We start from the raw sequence: 26245 nt of genomic DNA on the forward strand, positions 1-26245 counted from the left end.
AAATTATTTTATAAATTGTAATTGATTGGTATTCTAATTGTTTGTTGGTACTGTAATTACTAGAGTAATGAAAACTGAAGGTAAAATAAAATTAAAGTTTGAAATGAAATGTAGTTCCTGAATGAAAAATCAAAACAAATCTATTCCATTAAGGTCGATACGGAGTTTTAAACAGAACTTCATCAAAATTACTATGGAATGTTTACATGTCAATTAAATCAGTGTTTCCTGACAGAATTGTTGTATAAGTGAATTTTCCACCAGCGTTTTAGTTGCCAGTTCCTGCCATTTTTTCATCATGGTGAATGGTGTTGTCTTCATGAAGCAGAGGAGAATGTAATTAGCTATGAATTTCCAATGCAGTGTAGCTAGTGGAAATGTTAAGTGTACTTGACTCTTCTTTCCTCTGGAGGTCAACTGCTTCTCTCACTGGCTCTTGTTCTCTTGTTACTGTGTTGAACTTCCCACCTTTAAGAACTCTTCAAACAGGCTTTCTGACTTTAGAACAGTAGCTTATGGTCCCCCAAATTTCCTTAAAACTGTGTGTTTCCTGCATTTTAACTGACTGAGATCAGCATTAAACACAAGCTGTTTTGGATAGATGCTTGCTGAAGCCAAATGCTCTGCTCAAATGCTGCAGCTTTTCTTATATCGATAGGGGGCTGCATTACAGAGTTTTGTTTTCTGAATCCATCTGCTTTTAGCAGTTTATGTACACTGATCTGAGCTAACCTTCTGAGATGTTGAAGAAAACTTTCTTTCATAGACAATCATGCAACCTTGGACAATGATGTAGTATGCAAACCTTTTGACCAATGGTGTTCAGTCTATGGTCTGCAGGCTGGATCTGGCCCAACCCTAAAGTGACTGGATCCAGCATGGGGGATCAGTAGCAAGCAGCTCCACTTGCTGCATTTCCTCTCTGGCCTTGCACCGTGTCACCTAATTTCCCTTCGCAGCCTTCTGTCTCCAGTCCTGTATAGCAGATGCTGTTTACTCTCTCATTTTCTTTTTCTCTCCCTTGTCCCTTAGACAAGTGCTGTTTTTCAGAGGTAGCCTTTTTCCCTCCTTACTCATGTCCTCTCTCCCTTCCCTCCCCTTGACATTAGCAGCCACCTCCCTCTCCCTACCCTTCCTGCTACTGTAGGGAAGTGGTGGTCGATGGTGTGGCCAGGTTGAAAGCACTCTGTCCACCTCTAAACAGGGGTTTTCAACCTTTTTAGACTTGAGGCACTCCTTGGAAAAAGCCAGCTCTTAGGCTTCACTCGTTTTTTGACTACAGAAAAATAACAGAGCAATTTTTCCATTGCAAAGAACTCAAAGATTGCAACAGGTCAGAAATGTTTTGACACTATGAATTCTTGTTTGAAATCTTAGGGTTTGTTTTGTGAATCCTGTTTATTTTGTGAATGATGTGAACCAGGGGCCACAACACCCTGCTTGAAAATCACTCCTCTAAAAGGCTTAGCACCAGTACTTCAGAATGACTTTAATCTTCTGTTCGTACACTGTTGAAAGCCACACGTTTTCCCAAGTTGCCATAGCCTGCTCCCTTTCCCTATCCAATACTAGAACCAATGATAACTCTATGAGAGTTAACAGCATGCTGCCAGATTTTGGTGAACTGCATTCATTTTTTGCTGAACTCTGCAAAATACAGGCAGTCCATGGACTAACAAAACATTTGTCTGATGCTTGTTGAAGAAACTGGGTGCTGAAATCAAAAAGGAAAAAATAATCTGCTTTATTGTCAGAAGTGCCAACAAATGAAAGCACTTGCAAGAAATGGGAGAAGCGCACTGAATATACTGAGCCTGTCACCAAAGGCTAAACTTCTTTCAGCTATGCTGTTATAAATCCAGCATAATTTTATTGGTAAGTGGAATATGTTCCAAGTTTACTCCATTTTAAATGAGAGCACAATTAGGTACAACCCTCTTTTCCCCTGAAATTCCTGAGATAAATTTTAAAATGGTAGTACTAAGGTAACTGTTGGCACAGGTCATAAATCTGTTAATTTGCTCTTGCGTTGGCTATCGCTGCCTCGATGTAATTTGAAGAAATCGTATCTCCCAAATGACTTAATACTGCTTGCAGATCTGATTGTGGGATCTGTCAAAGATACTTGATGCTTTTATAAGACCTGTTAATATGCCCCTGAAATCAGATAAATTAGGCGTGCTTTGGAAAATAAGTCACTTCAGTTTATGTTAGGACTTCTAAGTGTGTGAGCTTCAAGCCTTGTTTTTTAATGAATTTATAGATTCATCAACCTCTTTGTTTTTCCAATACAATAAGTTATCTTGATACCCCAGCCTCTTTTGAATTTTCTTGTTAGAGATTAAATACTTCATGGACTATGTCTGTAAGCAAACTTAATGGAAAAGGATGGATTGCACCATCTAGTGGATCTGATGAAAAGCTTTGACATGTGAGACACCGGCATCTTTGTAGTAGGATTAAATGAGTAAACAAATACACGAGCTGTTTTTATTTTCTCTTGCCAAAATCTCTCACAAACTAAACCATTGGCTATTATTTTTAAGCACTGATTTCTAGGACAGTTGGCTCCTGGCTGACACAGATAAGAAAGATTTTTCACTACTCTGAAGCAACTCTTTCATATCTAGAAACCATTTATATTTGCCACATAGAAATTTAATGCTGAGTTTTTAATAATGCCTTTTTACAGTTATCTCACATCCTCACCTGATTTTTGGTTTTGTTTCTTAAAAGAAAAATAAGAAAAACTCCAAACCTGAGCCAGTGCTTTTTCTTAAATCAGAAAATGGCTTCTTTTCCTGTTTATGAGTGTTATTAGCAGTTACCTAATTTCAAATGATAATTGACGTTTTGAGTTCCTTAAGTCTATTTGCAGTCCAAAAGTTTAAATATCCAGATAAGCACCTCATCTATTCAACAATTGTAACGCAAGAAAAGAAAACTCATCTTCCCCTTTTTCTTCCCAGAAAACAATGAAAAATCAGCCTGGTACAAATGCCTAAGGAGCTGGATAGGTATCTGAAGAGTTAAAATGGAAGAGATTGAACAGCTGTTTTTATTGTGGATTAATTTTTTCAGTCTAATCTGTGCATTTATATTTTGTTTTATAGATTTTAACTACTGCATTCTCCAAAGCCATAGGATAACTGGTTTCCATCAAACTCACTAAACCTTGGACAATCGCTATTGATTCCAAACTTAGGACTGAGGGAGACACTGAAATCCAAATTCTATGCATTCCCAAGCCTTCTGAATATTGGGGACTACACTTCAGATTTGTGCCTAAAGTTTAAACTGGTCCCTATTGGTTTTAGTATCATTGTTCCATCTAGTTTAATACTCTGTTACAGAAAGATGCAAGAGGCGCTATGATGGCCAATAATGGAAGAAAATCTCTTTGTGGTAAAACATTCTTAACTTCAGGGAGTTGGTTGGTCCTGAAGCATGTCAATTTCTACTCCTCATGTCCTTATTCCTTTGTAACTAGATGGTCTCATGAAATACAGCAAACACTGTAGTTCTCCCAAATTCTCACTCCCCACATACTCCATTGTTCTACACAGTTTTGCTCCACTACCAAGTATTCCAGAGGGCTGCAGAATGGGCATATCAGCATTCAGCATCAGAAGCAGGCTTGTATTCTATTGTGGGGCCCGGGGCCATAAGGAACATAAACGGACCAGCTCCTTTTGCCTACAGAAAGAGCCAGCCTTTTCTCTGACAAGTTCCAGAAAAGAGGGACAGTGTTAGGATCTGTTATTTCAGGGCTGTTCGGATGTGGTCCACAGGCCACATGAGGCCCCCCTCAAAAGCAGGAACTGGGCTACGTATGCTGGAAGTAGGTGGCTGGAAGGAAGGGGTGCAATGCATGTGGGGAGGAGAGCTGGGGTGCCTCTGCTGTAGGAGGGTGGGGGTGAGTTGCCCATGTAGCACACACGGCCAAGAGAAGAGAAGAGGAATCAGTCTTCTTGCATGGCATGCATGTCTGGGAGGTGGGTGGGAGCTGAGCTGTCTGTGCAGCTAGGAGAGGTGTCAGCTGGGTTGGGGGAGGGCATGTTAAGGTCACAGATGTTAGGGGCTGAAAGAGACCTTACAAAATAATCAGATCCAGCCCCCCTGCACTTGGGCAGGAAAAAGGAAGCATATCTTTTCCTGCCATGACTTGAACCAAGGTTGCTGCAGCCACAACACAGAGTGCTAAGTATATGACCACAGCAAACCACACAGGAGCTAAAGTTACTTCTGTAACAAAGGATACCTGATTTGGGTGAGGGTACCTGTGTGGAGAGTAGTCCCATATTTTGGCCCCCCGAACTGCAGACCATATGGTGTGTGGTCCCCAGCTGCCCATAAGTTGGACAGCCATATCTTATCTTAAATTTGGGGAGGGAAGGGGGTTAAATTGTGTGAGGGGGCAGGGGCATAACTGGTCTGAACAAGCCCCTGGGTTTATGGTTGCTTGTCTAAACCAAACTCTGCATGCTTTGATGTTTACTTGTCATTATGAGATTATTTTTCTTCTGGACCTGGGTTAATGCGTTCCTTTAAGCAACACTTTTTTATTGGATAATTCCAGTAATGGGACTAGAGTTTATGGGGTTTTACAAATGATCTTTATTTCCTCTTGGAAAGGGCAGGAATGATTTACATTGAAAAAGGAGATTATTGCAATGTATGATGAGAGTTGTATAAACAATTTATGAAGAATTGGCCAGCATTTAAATGGGCTAATTCATATCCCTTCACTGGTTCCCCAGGTTCTGGACCCCATGTTGGTCATTGAAAGACATGATCAATACTTATGTCAGCTTTTCTTTCAAAAGCTAACAATGTTCTTTTAGGGGAACCAATATTGTGAGGCTAGTAGTGTACACTAGGCAAGCTGTAGATTTGCTTCCTTTATCTACCTGAAGAGGACTCTGGTAGGGAACACTGGAATTTGGGAGTAATTTTTACACTGCATCATTTTTAATGTTGTATAGTTCATTATCTAAATACAGTAAATTACATGTAATCAAATGAAATAAAAATTGATTCCTAGGACTTCATCACAGTTAGCCAGTGCACTGTATAAAGCACATCCAATAAACCAGCAATTACTTAGAAGTGTTAACTAATAATTTGGGTAGGCAGCAGTCTCATTTAACTGTCATCCACAAAAGCTATCAGTGTTATAAATTGGCATTGCAGCTGATCCATTTGTTTTCCAACTGAATGACTCATACAAAGAGAGTCCAGTCATTCCTTCATAGTCCAGCTGAAGCAGATAGGGGAGGGGGTTTGAAGCTTCCCTGGTCCTGGGACTGTGGAGAAAGCAGGAGAAGCAGGCAAGGATGGAGGAAGGGGACGTGCCTCTGAGCACGAGGGGAAGAGGAGATTCTTCCCTGCTTGGGAGACTTTTTAAAAGTCCCCAGAGGCTCCAGTGATACAACACAAGTGTCTGTTTCTACACTTCCCTGTGCCAAATCCTGATCCACTTCTGAACTCAGGTATGGTAATATTAACTCAGGTGTAGAAATGACTGACACTGAAGTCTTGGAGGCACTGTCAAGATGCTAACAAAGTCTAGATGTTGTTTTATGAATCTGAATAAGAGATGTATATTTAATTATAACGAATACAGAACTAGTGATACAACATTCTTTGACTTTTTTTGGCCTGGTTTGTTGTATTTTTTAAAGTTTATGTAAACTATTGGAATGTGCATTCATTTTCTAAAGTAGTGTTTGTACTTTGATCTTTAAATAATACAGTGCTAGCCCCCTAGCCAATTAGTAAAGCTTGAAGTTTCTCTCTTTAGTTGGAGAAAATGCAGTTTTCCCATTTTAGGGGAGAAATCCGTGGATTCTCTGCTTTTACAAAGAGCTCTTGCAGGCTGGAACAAGCCTGCAAGAGCTGACTGCAGAAAGGCTGGAAAATCCCCAGCCCTACCGGAGGGGTAGGGAAGTGGGGAAGGGCAGGGCCTGAGCCTCTGACTCAGCCAAGGCTGGGTTCAGGATCAGATTCGCTCTTTGCCCCTGGATCCTAGAGGTAAGTGGGGCTTTGGGGCAGGGCGTGGGAAGGTAGCTGGGGTCTGAGGAAGTGGAGGGGTGCTACTGACCCCAGGTGGCACACCACAGCCAGATGCAGGGCCGGGGGCCCCTTTTTAAAATCGTAGATTTGCCCAGGGTCCAGCTGATTCCCCTTGTTGGGGATTCATTGCAGTTACCTACTGGGTTTGATAAAACTCTCATTTTGGAAACTAAGGATTGTCCCTACCTAGTAATTCTAGAAATGGGAACTTTATAGATCTAAAACTATATTATCAGTCAGCAGGTCCATAGGTATTTTTGATAAACTTGAGGGGCTGAGTTATGCCACAGACATTAGCTCAAATATTCTATGAAAGTACTAACTCAAAAGTAATTTAAAAATGCAAAGCTAGCAAGAAGTTGAAACTAAAATAATAAGGAAACCACTGATTGTACATTCTCTAAAACATGCACATAGAGTGACACTTAACTTTCATGTTTGTATTTTGGTGGTGAGTGGTTCAGCATTTTTGACACAATCTGATTGGAATCTCAATTTTGAGATTTTCCTATGAAAATTTGCTTGGCCGAGAACAGTCTAACAATTGCAGTCTAGATGACATCTTAAAGCATAGTTTTATTTTGATTATGATTTTTTTGCAAAAATTGAACATAACGTAAATTTTGCCAGCCCCATGGAAGTGAAGAGGAGATAGGGTGATGCTTAAATCTAATATGAATTCTCATGGATTCATACTAGAAGTGATTTATATGAGAAGTAAAGCAAGAGCCTTAATTAATTTAATGCTGTTATTTTATTACCCTTTGGTTCTGACTTAAATACTGCAGTTTTAGAAATAATCCTTTTTTTCAGTGCTCTATATCAGTAATATAGCATTTAACAAATAAGCACCTCACTTTTCTGTCTAGATTACATAGTTTACGAGAGAAAAATATCCAGAAACAGCAGGTGCAATATTCCTCAGTAATGCACATCATACCAGTAAATGTCTGGGCTTTATTATACCAGATGTTCCTTGCTGCATTTTCAAGACAAACATTTTAGAGGCAAACTGAAAAATAAGATCTACTGGGTTGATTATTGCAAGTTCCAGTAAGCAAATAGGACAAATTATGTTTGCAGTTAATCAGTCTATAGCTGGTGTTTCTTTGCTGTAGCTTAATAGAGTTTCGCTTTTTTAAAATCAGGAGTAAGTGTGTATGGGGAAAATAAGACCTAACTAGCACATTATCTATAGTAGGACAGTGAAACTTTGGGACGCTTTATTACAGTGTATGTCCATTCTGTTTGTATAGTGGTAGAAAACATTTCTGACACTTAATACAGAATTTTTCAGTGTTATAGTAGAAGTCTACCCAGTGAACTCCTCTTGATAACTTTAGATTATAGATGTTGAATTTCTTTGAAAACAAGATGATTTGCAAGAGAATATGCACTGCAGTAGATCTGAATTATCTCTTGCTTCCTCTGAGAAACTATGTACATCTTTTTTCTGTAAGGCCTTATAGTGCAACATAAATTCAGCGTTCATAGAATTCTCATATCAAAAGTAGCTACTTTCTGTGATTTAAGGATCTACACCTTTTTGTTTTTTCTGTGTATTGAAGAATGTACTATAAAATGTTCATAGCTTTAAAATTTGTTGTTGGCATACATTAGCTACTTGGCATTTACCACTATGTAGTGCACAATGCCCTACCCACTTGCTAATGGTTTATCTATGGTTATTTACTTTCTTGGATTATTTCATTTCAGTCTAATTACTAGAAAACTGTAGAAGTTGGTCAGTGTAAAGTGCTGGTAACAGCCAGTCAAATATCCAAAATACGACTTAGACAACATTTGTTACTTAAGTCAGTGTACATCACCTTGATGCATTGCAGAGTAAAGCAGTCATTCCAATACAGAATCGCTGCTACTAGATAAATGAGGTAATTCTTTAGCATCTACTTTGTAATTATACAAGAGCTCAGCTAGGGGAGTATGTTTTATAAATGCCACATGCAATCCAGGGCTATCCAGTACAACATGAAATCACCTTAAGCACATATATTTAAATCCCTACACTACACCCTCAACCGTGCAAAAATTCAACTTTTATTTTGGAGATGTGTCAACCTTTATGCAACTAAAAAGCAGTTTGCACAAGGAAGAATGATATTGAAGGGTATAAACCAGCTGCCATTGCAAAAATGAGTTCTCTTTTATGGGTTAGATAAGGCCATCTGTATCCCAGCACTGCACAGTCTAATGTAGTCGATCTATACCTATACACATAAGGTATCTTTCAGTTCACATTCAAGTGCCGATAAACATGTTGATAGCTTCTTTCTAGGTGCCACTACGAATCCTTTCTAAGAAGCCTAATGTGAAACGAGGAGGAATCATCAAAACCATATTACATTGATATGGCAAAAAGTTGTAAATAAGACTGTAATATTATAAGAAACCCAAGGGAAGCTTGTCAGTAATAATGAATCAGTGCAATTGGTCTTACACAATGAGAGTGCATCAAACTGCCATTGCAATGACATTAATTTCTGACTCCTGAGTATAACCTGGCAGATGGACGTGTGAAATCTGGTTTACTTACCTAATGACACTCCAACATCTGATCAATCATTGCAGAAAACAGGGAAAGATTAAATAAGAAATATAACGTACTTAGAGAAGAGTGCTAGATTTCACCAGTGGCTTTTTCACGGTCTATTTTGTATAATCTCTAAACTGATTTCTTTCTGTGATCATGAAGATGCCCAGTCAGTCTGACTTGTAGCAGAATGCCTCTTCAAAAAACTCTGCATTAAACATTTGCTTTATATCTGGTGGGTTTCTGATGGTAGCCAGGTAGGAGGGCTTCAGTTTTACCCCTCTTGGACTGTATGCTGCTCTCAGGCTGCCACTTGGCAGGCCCAGTGTAACCAGTTGGGCAGCCTCCTAGGGCAGCAGATTGAAGGGGACATCAAAAATAGTGTGCTCATACATTGCACATGCTCATTTAAAGCTGCCTTGGAAGTGCAGGCATGTGCAGAAGGAAGGAGAGCAGCTCTGGTGCTACCAAGCCACCACTCCAAGGCTCTCTTTGGTGCCTGCCCTTGCCATGTCACAGGTACATTAGAAGCAAGGGCAGCAAAAGGTCGTTTGTGTAGAGTGGCAAAAATCCCTGCCCTAATATATTGCCTTTTTCCATCCATGTGGAAATTGAGATAATATATTATAGAATGGTTCCAATATTTTGGAGCCCTGTGCAGTGTCTCTGACCAAGGTTAATCTTGGGTGTAACAGAAGTGAGTTTTTTATTTCTTATTGTTCTTTTGGTGTTTGCTTGAATACTAATTTCAGTTTGTTAAAAAGGATTTATATGCATCCTTCAAATCCCAGTCTCTGAGGCACTTAATTGAAGTCAAGGCAAGCAACAGGTAGTTTGTATTACAGTCTAATTATTTTCCTTGCTTTTGAGATGTCTTAGAAAAAGTTGCTTCAGTATCAGGCATGACAGATTCATTCCCCAAGGTTTACAGAGTAAACATGATTCATCTAGAACAGAGACACCACTGTCACTAATGGTAGTAAAGGAAAGAGAACCAAAAAAAAAAAAATTAACTCCCCCCCCCAAAACAACAACAACAAAAACCACACGAAAAAACAAACCCTGAGATGAAAAGGAGCTATAGAGAGTTCTAAGAAGTATGACCTGAAAAAAATCCATTTTCACCATGATGGATTCCCTTCATAAGCCACCACAGATTACACACATAGCATGCAGTTCAGGGTTTTTGGGGGGTTGTTTTGTTTTGTTTTCCCTCTGCCAAGTAGCAGCAATCTTCTTTTTCTTTTGTTGTGGGATTGGATGAACTCCTTCACAGGAGTTCACAGGAAATTAAAATGATTTGTGCAACATTAATTTGTCCCGTTGTTACAAGCACACTATTACACAGTCACATCTTTTCTTTTCTTTTTTCCTGTTCCTAGGTTAGACAGGGCTCTGTGGAAGAATCAGGATTGTGTAGTGAAAGAGAAAGTTTTTAAAATCCCTGCTTTATTTGTTGTTGAAGTTGGAAGGTGTGGGGTGAATGAGGAAGGTGACTGCAGGGGAGGAGAGGAGGTTCTTATGGTTGTGATAGTTCAGTGTTGCCCTCAAGGTACTGATTCTGCAGTGGTTTTTCTGTTTGGTGCTAAGTCCATCATTTGACGTAGACTTTTCACAGGTGACAACTAATCAGGTACTCAGAAAATAAGAATGTCCAGTTCATTAGAGGTGCAATACATCAGTCCCATATTGGATCAGCACTGATATAAGGAAAATTGACAATATTGGCAATTGGCTTTTTTTGGCTGATGTGGCCAATAATGTGGCTGATAAATGCCCCATGCATGCACACAGCCGCCGCTGTTTTGTGGGGGGGGGATGTACAGATTGAGGCCCCTGCAGTGAGAGGGAGTGGGGCGGTGGCAGGAACTGCCCCACTTTGGCCCAGTGTGAGACGGAGCCATGAGCGGCTCATCTGGGGTGTGTGGTAGGGGGCAGCTCCTGCTGCTGCATACATCCTGGGAGGGCATGGGGGTCATGTGCCCCCAGATCTGTGCATGTGGTGAGGGCAGGCTGCTGCTGCAGGCTGGGGCCAGTGCTGTGCCGAGCTCTTCCTGGTGGGGGTGGGTGGGAGGGGTGGGCCAGAGCTGCCCTTGGGGTGGGTGGCAACAGTGCTGAGAGGGGGCTGTGGTGAATTTTGGGGTGGCTGCAGCCCTCCCCCCTGCCCACAGCCCTGCTCCAAGCACCACTGCCACCCACCCTGAGCATAGCTCTGGCTCAATGCCCCCCTCCCCACCCCACCAGAAAGAGCTCAGCACCGCCCCTGGTCTCAGCCTACAGTGGCAGTCCACCATTGCCCTGCGCACAAATCTGGGGGCACATGCCCTCCTGGAGTGTGCATTCCCCCTGCCTTGCTCCCTGGATAAGCTGCTTGCAGCTCTGTCCCATGCCCCGCCCCACCCTGGTTGGCCAGCCCCTGCCCCAGCTCCACTCCCTCCCTCATCTCAGGGCCTCAATCTGCCCACTCCAAACCCCTTCCCTCCCCCCACCCCTTCCACCACAACAGACTTACCAGCTGGACTCTGCTCTTCAAGCTGCCAGGATACATATTGGATCAGTATCAGTCAATATGGCTCATTAAAAATCACCATCAGTATTGGCCAATAAAATCTGCATTGGCACACGCTTATACTTTTTGCTTTGGGGCCTGATATTGTATAAGGCCTGAGTAGTCTCAGCTGTATTTTAACTTGGTTAAGGTGAAGTTCTGTATATTAATCTCTCTTCATAGTGATAAATTGGATGGCAACTGGGCAGCAGTGACCATGAGATGACTGAGTTCAGGATCCTGAGGAAAGGAAGGTTGGAGATCAGCAGAGTAGGGACCCTGGACTTCAGAAAAGCAGACTTTGACTCACTCAGGGAACTCATGGGCAGGGTCCCCTGGGAAGCCAGATGGAGGGAGAGAGGAGCCCAGGAGAGCTGACTGTACTTCAAAGAGATCTTACTGAGAGTGCAGAAACAAATCATCCCAATGCACAGGAAGACTAGCAAGTATGGCAGAAGACCAGCTTGGCTTAGCAGAGAACTCTTCAGTAAACTAAATCACAAAAAGCAAGCTTATAACAAGTGGAAACTTAGTCAAATAACTAGGGAGGAGTATAAGAGCATTGCTCGGGCATGCAGGGACGAAGACAGGAAAGCCAAAGCGCAACTGGAGTTGCAGCTGGCAGGGGATGTGAAGGGTAATAAGAAGGGTTTCTACAAATATGTTGGTAGCAAGAGGAGGATCAGGGAAAGTGTGGGTCCCTTAATGAGGGAGACAGTGTAGTGACAGATGATACAGAAAAGGCTGAAGTGCTCAATACCTTCTTTGCCTCAGTCTTCACAGCAAGGTTAGCTCTTAGACTACTGCACTGGGCAGCACAGTTTGGGGAGGAGGTGAGCAGTCAGCCTCACCTCAGTCCTTGGAAAAATCATGGAGCAGATCCTCAAAGAATCCATTTCTAAGCACTTGGAGGAGAAAAGGGTGATTATGACCAGTTGGCATGGATTCACCAGGAGCAAGTCATGCCTGACCAACCTGATTGCCTTCTGCGATGAGGTGACTGGCTCTCTGGATGCAGGGAGACTGGTAGATGTGGTGTACCTTGATTTTAGAATGGCTTTTGATACAGTCTCCCACAACATTCTCAAGGCAAGCTAAGGAAGGTAAGGTGGACTGTAAGGTGGATAGAAAACTGGCTGGAGCATCAGGCTCAAAGAGTAGTAATCAGTGGCTTGATGTCTAGTTGGCAGCCAGTAGCAAGTGGAGTGTCCCAGGAGTTGGTCTTGGGGCTGGTTGTGTTCAGTGTCTTCATCAATGACTTGGAAGATGACATAGAGTGCACCCTCAGCAAGTTTGCAGATAACACCAAGATGGGGGGAGTAGTAGATATGTTGGAGATTAGGGCTAGGTTTCAGAGTGACCTAGACAAATTGAAGGATTGGGCCAAAACAAATCTCATGAGGTTCAACAAGGAGAAGTGGAAAATCCTGCACTTAAGACACAACAATCCCATGCATCAGTACAGGCTGTGGGCTGCAGCTCTACAGAAAAGGACCTGAGGGCTACAGTGGACAATAAACTGAATATGAGCCAATAGAAGGCTAATGGCATACTGGGCTGCACTGGTAGGTGTGTTGCCAGTAGGTCAAGGGAAGTGATTATTCTCCTCTATTCAGCATTGGTGAGGCCACATCTAGAGTACTGTGTTCAGTTTTGCCCCCCCCCCCACTACAGAATGGATGGGCACAAATTGGAGAGAGTTCAGTGAAGGGCAACCAAAATGATTCAGGGCTGAGGCTGACTTCTGAGGAGAGGCTGAGGGGACTGGGTTTATTTAGTTTTGAGAAGAGAAGACTTAGAGGGGATTTAATAGCAGCTTTCAACTACCTTAAGGGGGGTTTTGAAACAGGATGGAGCTAGATTGTTCCCCGTGGTGGCAGATGACAGAACAAGGAGCAATGGTCTCAAGTTGCTGCAAGGGAAATTTAGGTTAGATATTAGAAAGAATTTTCTCACTAGGAGGGTAGTGAAACACTGGAACAGGTTATGCAGAGAGATGGTGGTATCTCCATCCCTGGAGGCTTTTTAGACCTGGCTAGACAAAGTTTTGGCTGGGATGATCTAGTTGGGGATGGTCCTGCTTTGAGCAGGGGTTGATCTCGATGACCTCCTGAGGTCTCTTCCAGCCCTCATTTTCTATGATTCTATGATAAGAACTCTGAAGAAATGAGGTCCTTGATGTCTCACACAAATTAGTGGGTGTTTTTTCACCTTAATCTTGGTGTACTTTAAAACGGTGTTAATACCCCTTCATTAATATTTGTGAAGAAACATTTTTGGTTGTTGAATTCTTAAAAAATATTTCCTGAGAAAGTATACGTAGCAATTTTTCAAAGGCTTATACCTTGGGGGAAAACTGGGTAGATTTTCATTGGATTGGCAAAAGGCACATTCCTGACCTGAAGGCCAACTCCATCCTAACTGTGGCAGTCTCAGAGGTTTTTTTAAAAATTACCAACAATTTTTTTTTAATTTGGAAAAAAATGTTTTTCTCCAGTCTCTTTATGAGCAGTTCTAATAGAATTTTTCACAAAAAAGTCAGTCTGAGATACCCCCAACACAAAAGGTTTCAACTTAAGCAGATAAACTTTGGCAAAGTTATACACAACTGAAGGTAGGATCTTGTGTGACCTGATAGAATGTGGGGTTTTTTTGTTTACTAGTTTTCTGCTTTAAAAAAACTGCAATAAGACTTTTTCCCCCCCTTGCAATTTGCTCCTATTTGTGATACAACTTCCACAGCAAATAAGGCAGAGGTCCTACAGAACCCTGATTCATCCCCTGGCAGATTTATCCTGTGTACCAAATAAAGTAACAGTGCTTAGGAGAAAATGCAATCATATAATTAAAGACTATCATAATGTATGCGCACCAGGGAGCTGAATCAAGGTCACACTGACGGGCTGAATTCTGGTACTTCTTACCCAGAGTGCTTGACTTGCAAACTGTAATGTTCTTTTAATGTAGGTTTGTGTACATTTGTAATGGATATAAACTCTGTTGTTAGCATCCAAGTTAAATTCTACATGCTCTTGTGCACAAAGGTCATATTCTCATCTCTGAACAGTGCTGAGTATATTTCACTGGCTTATAAATAATATATTCAGCTAATGTCCAATTGGTTTTACAATCTGCAGTGCCAGTGAGGATGACATGTACAGTATAGGTCTTTGCTGTGAGCTTCTTCCTCTTGAGTGCTGCCTTATTTTTGAGAGAGAAGTTTTTGATTAAATGTGTGACAGTAAACTGAGAAAATGGACACACTTATTTTTACTCCTTGGCAAAAAGCTGGTGTGACTGGTTTTGATTCATGCTGTATTGTGTTGCTAATGAAAAGGTGAATTAGTCTTACTACCTTAACTCTTGATGCTGAGGATATGGTGGACGGGTAACCAAAATAAAGCCTCAGAGAGGGTGTACTGGTGCTTCCACTTGTACTAGGTTTACAGACCATACAAAATATTTGTCTTGTTCTGTGTAAATAGCAAGAGGTACTTTGTGTTTTGAAATGCCTTAAAGGGAAGCTTTGTGACATGACATTACCCTGTATGGAACAACCATGCAGCATAATAGGACTGGAATTTTAATATTTAAAGCATGTTTTGTAAATGCTGTCCCTCCGAGTACTTTCTAAATCCTCTTACCCTTTATGTGACAGCTTTTGATTCTTTTTTTTAAATAAAACAAGTATCTTCTTTTTATCCAGCTATAAGTGGTAAGCAAAAGATTTTTAAAGCCCCCTTTCATATAGGCAGATTCCTATATTTAAGGGTTTATCTCTGTATATTTAAGCTTATTAAACTCTTGTGTAACTATTTTTAAAAAACTGACGTGGCAAGAGTGATGCGTGGTGCAGAGATGGCCTTTGGAATTCTCTGCACCTTGCAAGCACATACTGTTAAGAGATAAGCCTAAAAAACTGCGTTAGCAAAGTAAGATGCATTTATCCTTTTTGACACATGAATAGCAAAGAGTTGGAGCTGAAATTTGGTAAGAAACTATTTATTAATTTATGTTATGCATATTTTCAGTTGTAATAGGGAGAGGCTGAAATGCCATGGGGGGGAAAAGGAGAGGAAAGGCAGAGACATGTATCTGCATTCTTAATTTAACTCTATATCCTTGATTATATATCTGTGTGTAACCAAAGATATAGAGTTTGCTTTTTACTAGTGTTCATTTCTAGGGATGTGACAAAGCTAGGTATTCAGTGCATTTATCTGAATACCAAATAGCTGGTCTTAACGTTTTCTGAATGCGCATCTGTATAGCGGCAGGTGGGTGGTAGAACAGAACCAAATGAGTGATATTAGGTTGGTGGCTGGTGTCTTTAAGGCTAAGTACAGACAGTCAAAAATCCTAAGACTGAATCGATTCAATCTTCACAGGTTAGACTGAATTGCTAAGCAAGTGAACAGATATTTGCTTTTGTTTCTGGAAATGCAGCCACATGCCTGTAGTAGCCCATGCCAGAAGCTGGGATCACTAGAACATGCCACCCTGCTCTGCTGGAGCAAACAGCTTGGGCCAAGGCTAGCCTGTCCATCCAGAAAGGCGGGGTTTGCAGGGGAGGTTCAAAGCATACTGGGATGCTGGGGGACTTTGAGTTGACTTGAATCTGGAGGGGATCTAGGACAGCCAATACATTGATTAAACCTAAATCAGTGAAGTCTGATACTACATCCATCCAGGTTTATCTTACACTGATTCTGGCAATTTTGAAAACAGTTTATGTGCAACGAATTTTGAAACAGTTTCCAATCATTTATACCAGTTTATGTGTAATTTGTGTCCCTAGTATAATAGAATTGCTGAAATTGCCATAAAAATTCTTTGAGTAAGATTCTTGGGTCTGATTCTCTGAGTAAGTCAGAGGTTTGTTACTTTGGATTTTTAAAAACAGGTATTCCAAAATGTTCTTAGGATGATAGTGTATGATACAGTGGGGTTACTGAAGAGGCCAGAAAATATTATAGTGTCAGAGGTGGAGTTCAATAAGGTGTGTAGCATTTTTTGTATCTTGTAGCTTATTTTGTATCTGCTTGCAGGTGACTGTGGAAGAGGTGATGACCACAACTGCATACCTAGACCTCTTTTTGCGTAGCGTTTCAGAGCCAGCTCTGCTCAAGATTTTTCTCCATTTTATCTTGTTGCACCAGCATGAAAATATACACATCCTAGACACACTTACAAGCCGAATCAACACTCCATTTCGGGTAAGCCAATCCAGAGAGTCTTCTCTAGTATGCACAGTGTTGTCTTGCATACAAATCACTCCAGGATATAATGCACGCCTTATTTTTGAAAAGCAGAATGAAGAAAAAATGATTTTTCCAGGGTTAGGGTTGCATAGAGTAGGAACAAAGCCTAATCTTTAGCTTGTCCACCCTCCCTTTCCTGCTTAAATGAAGCTGAAATCATGGTTGTTGCTGAAGACTGATCTTCATTGGATCTTTGATTTTGAAAAAAGCTAAACAATCTCTAGGGCTGTGAAATAGGAGGAGACAGACCGAGATCAGACAGCAAAATTTCCTTAAGAAAGGTTAGCTTGATTAGTGGAACATCCAAGTCATTAAAAAGGAAAGATGATTGCTACCATTGGAGCGAGGAGCAATGAGCTATTAAGTCAATTGACTCTCTCAGCTGCCTGAACAGTAATAAAGATGTGGAGCAGGAATCAAAACAAGATACTTAATGCCAGTCAGAAAATCAGCATCCCCATTTAATACATGCTCCTCAGTTTTGGGGGGCTGATTTTGGGGGGTAAAAATGTATGTTGTATGCAAGAAAATATGGTGTGGTAAAATAAGTTAATAGGAGCTTTGTCCTGTCTCCATCATGAGTCCATTTTAAATTTGAATGTCCTTCCTTGTTTCTATTTAGCTACCATTTTCCTAAGCAATTTGGGAATAAGCAAGATGGTTAGCTCTACATGTGTGCTGGAGTAATCTCCAGAGGACTATTAGGAACCTGAATTCTGCTAGGATGTCAGTGTTGACTAATTTTCATGCTTCTTCTGGAGTTGTTCCCACTGTGGATAACGCTGTACTGTTAATGCCATAGATATCTCACTTGTAAGATATATAGAAACACTCAATTAGAACAATAGTCTTTTGCCTTAAGAAATTGACCAGACTGCACAAAGTAATAAACATTTTTATATAATCTTAAGGTAAGAAGAGACTGACCAATGCCAGAAGCTCTTTTCCAAATTATCTGATTATGAACTGTTGGTACATTCAAAATACTGTTTTAGGAATCGGGTATAAACCATTTCAGCATGTTTGTTAACCAGTGTCTACTTCTTGGTTTATTTTTAAGAAAGGATATTTTGTTTAAATGACTAATTTGCCAATTGTTTTCTCTGAAATATATGTTCAATTTTGCCTACAATTTTGCAGATAACTCCTGTTTAAAATATTCACGTAGTTAGCTATTGCCATAGGTCCTGTTTGCCAAAAGGATGATCTGGCAGAGCGAACACCCTTTGCACTTAGCAAGCCTATTCTTCTGACCCTGTCTTTGGTTGCCACTTGTTCCGTGGTGAAACTTGTGTGATGCATGACTGCATGGGTAAAATGCAGAGTAACATATGGGTATAAATAGAGGCAAAGCCAGCAAATCAGTACATGCATTAAATTTGTGTATTAGGGACAGACTTGGACTAAATGGGTTTTGAAATCAGAATGCATGAATATATGGATACGTGCTGCTGTTACTGTATTTCAAAGATGGATTTACTCTCAAAACTCATAAACCTCTTCTGTAGACAAAAAAATGCAAATGTTGTCTCTGCTAATCGTAATTACTGTTCCACAGGCAAAGGAAATGGGTATTGTAAAGAATTCTCCAGCCCTGAGCAACTCAGGATCTCAGCCAAAATGGTTCTGTGATACTAAATGAGTTTTCTGCAGTATAACTTGGCCAAGCGTGAAAGCCAGAATTGCATCCTTCTGTGGGTTTCCCTAGCACAAAAGCTGCATACATTATTATTGCTGAAAAGACATTAATAATTGACAGGATTAAATTTACAAGTGCTTTTGGCCACCTGTCTTTACATATAAAATGCTATCCTCTTTGTTTCCTGTTTAGCATGTTATGGTTTTTTCCTTTTGTGAAATGCAGAAATAGTCTGGTTCTCTTTCTTCAGATGAATGTTGCAATCTCGTTTTTCTTTACAACTGTGTTACAAGTGCAGGAGCTGTTTCACTATAAATTGCTATAAGATTTGATATCTAGTATATGTGCCTTCCCTAAATATTTTGCAGTCATTTTTTAGCCTTTACAGCACAAAGAACAGCTGCAGGTGTCTCACTAAATTGCAACAAGGGGACAAGAAGAGTTCCTCACCTTCTTCCCTCTTTCTTTTCTTTTATGCTGCAAAGCATATTAATCATCTTTATACTTGATGATCAGTCCCCATTCCCATGCAAAGATCTGACTCCCTCCAAAGGCTCCTAAAAATCCTATTCAAGCCCATTTCTGCCTCCAGAAGGACTCAGTTCCCAGTGGGTTATTTACTCTTCTCACCTATTTCCTTATGGATGCTTTCTTCAATGCTAGGCACAAGGTCATGGCTTTTTTCTAGACTCTGCCTTGCCTTCCAGTGTGGGTGATAGATACAGGTGGCAGAGAATGCATCTAGAGGTAAGGATTTCTAGCAGATGGTTATAGATTACTCCAGGCAAAGGTCTGATACCAACTTTTGTCTTTGTTACTGGAAACCCTTTCTGATCCTGTGACTCATGCCTTTCTACCTGCCCTTCCTCAGACCACACACAGTTCTTCATCAGGGAAGGAGACTTGCTGTTTGGGGAATTTTCCTATGCACAGTTTTGAATTGTTTGTTGTTGTGCCTAAACTCTGTTGTTAAGGTGGGGGTTGCTCACAGCTTTTGTCGTCTTTTGTTTCTATTATGGAGTGAAACCCACTGGATGTGACGGGCAAACTCCTGCATCCAGTGCAGGACTAACAAATGACTCTTGAATGAGTAATGAGGAAACTGGGGCAGGGAAATGAACCAAGGCCTTAGCTCCTCAAGTATGTGTTGCACAATTTGTGCATGGCTGTCATTGCTGTTGTCCCCCTCATGCCAAACTGGTTGGTGATGGATTGGAGGTTGGTGTTTGCTAGCTTCCAAACTACCAGAGCCATACATCTCTCAGTGGATACGGGGCACTGAAATCCAGTGTCCTGGCACTATGGCAAGGGGGCCACCTGCAAAGGTCCATGAATGTGCCTCTGGACATCCTTAGATTTTGTCACTGCTGCTTGTCATCCCGAGTTCCAAGCACTAGCCGCTACTACAAGTCTGAGCTCACTTGTAATGCCCAGCAGTGGAGAGGTGATATCTGATACTGGGCCCACAGCTTGCGTGGTAGCATCATGGTCCTCAGAGTAGCACCTCACCAGGGCCAGGAGCTTGAGCTGCTGAAACACAGAGTGCCTGTGGATTAGAGTGGCCAGGGCAAGTATTAACTCAGTTCCACAACTCACAATCTCCAGGAAGCCCCTGGGGATCTGATGCCAGCAGGGGCGGTGAGTCAAGGAGGGATTGGAGATCCTGCGCTAGGCCAAGGAGAGAGTGGAAGTTGTGTGTTCAGTGAATGCCGGAAGGTTTGCATGCTGGCCCGCTAGAGGTACAGCGCATGTTAGGGTTGATAGTAAACATTGTTATACGCCTGCTCAGAACTTGTTCTGACTTTAGTACCACATAACACCCTACAGATTTAACACCATTTAAGTATCCCATGTGATACGATCTTAAGAGTATGTGTCCCTAACGTGTTTGGACTCAGAGTACTGAGTATGCAGTAGGAAGAGCTCTATCAGGTCTGTGATAGTGGGTGCTTTTGAATCCATGCTTAGCAAAGCTAATGGGGAATCTGTGCTGAATCTAATGTAAATGTGAATGTGTACAGAAGAGCTACAGATGATTTTTATCATCATCAATAACCAAAAAATGTATCTAAGGCGTGCAGGCACTTAGCTCTTCCACTGCACAGTATGCCAGTCATTCAGGACAAAGAATGTGCTGGTTTCTCTTAGTTTGTGAGATAACAGAACTTATTCAGCAAGGATTTTCAGTTGAGAAGGGATCTGGTGGCCGTCTATAAACTTACCAAGGGGGACTAGCAGGGAATGGGAGAAACCCTGTTCCCCTAAGCACTACCAGGAGTAACGAGGAATAATGGCCATAAGTTGACTGAGAGTAGGTTCAGGCTGGACATCAGGAGCACTACTTCACAGTCAGGGCGGCTAGGATCTGGAACCAACTTCCAAGGGAAGTGGTGTTTGCTCCTATCCTGGGAGTCTTCAAAAGGAGGCTAGATAATCACTTAGCCGGGGTCGTTTGACCCCAGCATCCTTTCCTGCCCATGGCAGGGGGTCGGACTTGATGATCTGTTTGGGTCCCTTCTGACCTTACCAGCTATGAAACTGTAAGTTGGGTCAAGTTTGGTGTCAGAGGTAAAAACAAGTTGCTTTACTTAGTGAGTTGGAGAGAGTTTTTCTTGATTGCTGAAACCTAAGTAAATGATTTATTTAGCTTACCTTTCAGGGGAATTTTCCTGAGCTTATCTCTTCCAGTTTTGATACAAATTAATATTAATATCATTGTAATAACTGAACATCTTTTTTTCTTTCAACTTCTCCTAATAATGTGTTCTGTGTGTATTTTATAAAAATATATATTTCGTTTGTGTATTTCAAGGAAACTTAATAAACTCCTGCAGGGGTGCTGGCAGAATGAAATAAGCATGCTTATTGTCTTTTACAAAGCACTAACTTCAGGCTGTGCTTTTCTCCAGTGAAAATGCATTTTAGCACATTGGAAAAGTACAATTGCCAGATCAAATACTGACTCTGTTTATCATTTTTTAGCTCTGTGTGGTATCTTTGGCATTGTTCAGAACACTCATTGGCTTACATTGTGAAGATGTGATGTTACAGCTAGTTTTAAGGTAAATCCAAATTCCTTTTTCCCCTCTTAATTTTTCAAAGCATATAGTTCAGTCACTCTTTGGATGTGCAGTGAGACAGGAACTCTAAGAAAGAGAACAAATACAAACCACTGCAGACATAAGAAAGTTTAAGATTCTGACACAAATACCGAATTGAGAGAAACGTGATTTACCTCCTATGATACTCATGCACAAGAGAAACTTATACTTTTCACATGTCCTGTTGCTGTGATTTATTTGGATAAAGGTGAACACAGAGAAGCCAGGAGTATATTTATCACCATTAGACACTATGTTGTCTCATTTTAAATGCATAACTTCCCCTCTTGTGTTTTCTTTAGCATATTATTCTTTGAATGCAATATAATATAGGGGTATTCACTTGCCTGCAGCTTCCAAACTTCTTTATTGCTTCCTCACTTTTTATCCCTTTGTCCAGGAATTTCTTGAATTCCTGCACTGTTGTACCAGGGTTAGTGGGACATGTATCTTTTATTATGCAATGTTCTGAATGAGTTTCCTCTTTTTTTTCCGCTTTTCATGTAACATGTTTGTGTTGTCTCAGAACCCAAACTTTAATTAAATTTGTTTTCATTGGTGAACTTTCTTGTTCTTCTTATATTGTTGTTTTAATAAGAGTACCTGGCATGTCTGTCTGTCTCTCTGTCTGATTAGAATTGTATCATATCACATAAAATTGCTGGGAACATAAGAGTTACTTTGGGATCCCATCCAGCCCCTGCCATAAAGCCCCTGCCTTTCAATCCTAGCATAGCTCTGTGGAGAATTCAGAATTGTAAGATTACTTTAGGAGGGAAGGTTGCGTTTTGAAAAATCTTTTATTTGTTTAGAGAATCACTTACTAATTTTTTTTATACCTCAAGTTTAAATAATTTAAAATGGCAAAACACCAAGCTAAAAACCTAAATTGAAGTGTATGCTACATGTGTTCCTCTTTCTCCACAATCCATCCCTTCATCCATCCAGACATCTGTAGGTCCGTCCCAAAAATTGCCCTGACCTTTTTGGTTGGTCCCTTTCATAACATGCAGGGTCTCTCAAATTACACTAGGGGGCGCAAAACTTAGCCCGTGGGCCAGATATGGTCCACCAGGCCATTCTATCTGGCTTGCAGGGCCCCTAAAAATTTAGAAAATTAATATTTAACTGCCCCTGGCCGCCTGTTATGTGGCCCTTGATGGCTTGCCAAAACTCTGTAAGTGGCCCTCCGTCTGAAATAATTGCCCACCCCTGAATTACAGGCACATACTGTTCTCTCCTAGTTTGGATTCCCCAACCCTGACTACTACAGAGAGAATCTCAACCAAATTGCCAGTTGTTGGCATATGCTTTTCCTATTCCTTTGCCCCTCCGAGATACCACCCAAGGCATTGCTCAGGTACAGTCCGTTGTCCAGTCCAGCCCCTCTAATCTGGCCTAACTAGCCCATGTCTCTTGTAAATACCTTTTCAGGCCAGTTCCTTCTCATTCCTGAGCCCTTCACCAGCAAATTTATGGCTTTTAGGAAGGTGATTGGAAATTGGTTTCTGTGTCTTAGTTTAACCAAAGGGGAAGGTGAGAGAGAATTTTCTAAATTATTAATTTCTTCATCATACAGGGACTCTGGTAGTGGGCATGTTATGATAAGTTGTGTTTTGTTTTTTTTAATTTCAGGTACCTGATCCCATGTAATCACATGATGTTGAGTCAAAGATGGGCTGTGAGGGAAAGAGACTGTTACTCTGTATCTGCTGCAAAACTACTGGCTCTGACACCAGTCTGCTGCTCTACTGGGATCACACTGACTCTTGAAAACCAAGCAAAAGATTACATCCTCTGGACAAAGGCTACGCACAGTGCTGGTAAACATTTGGTGTACATTGTACTGAGGAAGGACAGGTCATGATTTGAGGAATCTGTCTGATTACCTTCTACATTGGTTGAGAGAGTTGATAACAAATTACTATTCAGATTGTATACACTATGTAGTTAGCCTGAAGTGGAAAGGTCTGGCATTTAATCTCTTCCATTTGTCAAGCTCTCCAAAATCTTTATGTTAAGGAATATACAAGTTTGGATGCACATTCACGAAAAATGGGAGGACATACAACTATATGCTTCCACAGGGGCAGCACTGTCTAAAGCAGGGGTCGATAACCTATGGTCTGCAATCTGCATCCAGTCTGTGGAGCTGTTTTTCTCCAGCCAGAGGAGCCAGGTGGGGACTGGGCTTCAGTGGCATTTCAGCAGTAGAGAGAAGCGGTGGTAGAGGCAGCAGCTGGGTGGGAAGCAGTATTCCACCTTGGACTCAAGCTGGGTTGTTTCTGCCCACTGCTTGTAAAATGTTCGGCGGCTGGTCTGAAGGATTGAACGGTAGTCTGATATTGACATAAAGAAATGTGGAGCCTGCACCAAATCTCTTAACATCCTTTTCTTGGTTATCCTGCACCTCTGGATGTTTTGGAGTTGAAGAATCTTCCTGTGCTGTGTAATGTTTGCCTTGCATCACTGTATGACTTCAGGTTTTTTAAAATGTTTTTCCCATCTGGTGTGACTAGACCTATTAATGTTTTGTTTCAGGCTCTTGCACAAGCCCTTCTGAATCCACGTGCATTGTAGAATATGGAAGAGCTGTGGACATCAGTTACCTGCAGTACCTGTGGGAAGCTCAAGCCACCATCCTCCAGTGCATGAAAGACTGCAGGGTTTGGTCTGCCCCATATGATGGGGAAGCCCCTGACCCAGACACCTTTATTCAAATGCTGGCTGAGGAAAACACTAACAATTTGGAGCAGCCCATGTTCCGACTCCAGCAGAGAAGTTCCAGCAACTGCAGCTCCTCTCAGATGACTCCCATGGGAGAAAAGATGCAATTGGAGCTGGAATGGGATGACAGCTATGACACAGGAATTTCTCCTGGATCTAATGTGAGCTCACCCCAGGCTTATGATGATCTGGGAAGTGGAGAGGCACAGCCACCTGCAGAGCCACCAAAGCACATTCAAGAGATGAAGAAGAATGCAGTCATGCTCATCAAAGGGTCTTATGTAGAGGAATCTGATTTTCAGGATGATGTCATGATTTACAGACTTTGTGCCCAAAAGGATGCTCAGGATAATGACAGCTCCAAGGAGGAAACTTTAAATACAACCAGAGAGTCAAATAAAACAGTTCAAAGCCTGCCTTCTGATAATGGGCCTCTCACAAAACCACAGTCAGATGGAGACTTGGAGGAACACAATAAGAAAAATTCAAGCTTAACTCATGATGTAACAAAGGAAAAACCAAACCAGGAGACTGCTGAAGTGCACCCAAGGCCAAATTTAGAGCTGAAGCTCTCTTCTCAGGAAGCAGATCATAATTCAGACATAAGGCTGCTAAGTCCAGACAGTGAAGATTTCATTATACAGTATGACAAAATTATTAAAGAACTAAATTCTAATACTACGGGCTTGGAAGAGGAACAGAAGTTGGTGAGCTTTGAACCTTTATCGCCAGCAGAAGAGGAGGAGGACTTTGAGAATTTCTCAGCAGACACTCCCTCTGCAGAAAGCATACCATCTCCATTTGGAGCAAAGGAGGATGCTTCTTCCAAGCATTATTCACGGAGCCAGAATGTTCCATTTACAGGTTGAAAGTTCTCATTTAATTAAATCTTTTTTTCTTTTTTTTTTTTTTTTACTATTACAATAGTGTCAAAGAGCTGGCCAAGAACAGGATCACCATTATTATAAGGTGCTGCACAAACATAGAATCAGCAGTAGTTCCTGCCCTGAAAAACTTAGTATGGACAAGATAGACAAGAAGGTTAGAGGAAAGAATAATCAGTGTGATGATAGCAACTGTTAGTTCCACATTTTTCCCCAGTTTCCTTTAATTATTTAAATCCTCTTGATGGTGTTATTGCACAAATGTCAGTCATTGCATTCTTGGGGACCACCCTACTTTTATGAGGGGAGAGAATAACCAAATAATTTCTCTAATGCAGTGATTGCGCCTTTCATTTCTGCAGTTGCTTCTACAACAGCGTAGAGAACATAAAAAGAAAACAGCAGAAATTCTTCTGCCACTCTTACCTGCTAATTCACTTTTGAGCACCAGGTGGCAGCACTGTTGTCATTTCTGCATGTGCCTTTGCAAATCCCCCCTGGCATCCTTCTTTTCAAATGCCTATGCCACCATCCCTGTTGCACTGTTTCCCACATACCAAGCACATTGTGAACTATGACCACGGAATCAAGTCTCTTTCATTTGGGAGGGTACCTTTTTAATGTTTGTACAGCACCTAGCACGTTGGGGTCCTGGAGTGGATTAGGGTTCTAAAGTACTATGTCCCTACACAGAATAGTAATAAGAAGTGTTGGCCTACTTGTCTTGGAACAAAGCCTCTAAGGGTGACATGAGTTTTGGCAAAAGGGGATCCATTAACGTTTCAGTCATTTAGTCAAATGTAGGCTCTTCTGGCAGGGCAGCATTCCTGGTATCGTTTAAGAAGGACAACTTGTTTTTCAAATGGATTTGCTAATATTGCTCCCTGTACCAAAAGCCTTTCTTACGTTCCCAGTCACATTCAGCGCCTTTATTTCCTATGTCTCACTGTTGAATGAAGCTCAGATACTTTGGTTCATCTCCCTTCTCTTGTTTCCCTTTTGCTCCTGTCAAACAAGAGTGGGATACTAGGACTAACATTCCTCCGAAAGGTTCTTGCGGTATGTCTACACATACACAATGCCTTGCAGAGATACCTAAGCTAGCTCTCAACCAGCTACTTCAGGTACCTCAGCAACAAGGCCACTATAGCATGGTGCACTTCTATTACTAATTGGCCCTGCTGAGAAGGAGGGTCCGTTAGCTCAGATGGAGTACTTGTGAAAATGGCAATGCTGCTTCTGAGGCCTGAATTAGCACAGGTTTCTCTGTACCGCACTGAACTGTACCATGCAGACATACTTTGTCTCCTCACTCTATTTCAAACAATCTTTTAACTGGTGGTATGTGGGGAAAACGTTTGATAAATTGCCTTTTGAAATGGAGATGATGTTGTCATTCAGACACGCTGACATTTCTCTCTTCTATAGGTTACTGCATAGAAATAAATTGTTCTTATAA

General features: G+C 41.3%; 1 protein-coding gene across 2 annotated transcripts in view; it reads left to right on the top strand.

Annotated features, from left to right (window-relative positions):
- The window catches only part of FHIP1A (FHF complex subunit HOOK interacting protein 1A), a 162031-nt gene that overhangs the window by 116061 nt on the left and 19725 nt on the right, over positions 1 to 26245 (top strand). For both annotated transcript variants that reach the window (XM_090036388.1, XM_090036387.1), the window contains 4 exons: positions 16223 to 16390; positions 21057 to 21136; positions 22811 to 22998; positions 23717 to 24766. In XM_090036388.1, the coding sequence (XP_089892514.1) occupies positions 16223 to 16390; positions 21057 to 21136; positions 22811 to 22998; positions 23717 to 24766 (1486 nt within the window). The remainder of the gene's footprint in view (positions 1 to 16222; positions 16391 to 21056; positions 21137 to 22810; positions 22999 to 23716; positions 24767 to 26245) is intronic.

The sequence above is a fragment of the Crocodylus siamensis genome, chromosome 2, assembly GCF_052110815.1.
Source record: "Crocodylus siamensis isolate JL-2025a chromosome 2, ASM5211081v1, whole genome shotgun sequence".
Classification (NCBI taxonomy): Eukaryota; Metazoa; Chordata; order Crocodylia; family Crocodylidae; genus Crocodylus; species Crocodylus siamensis.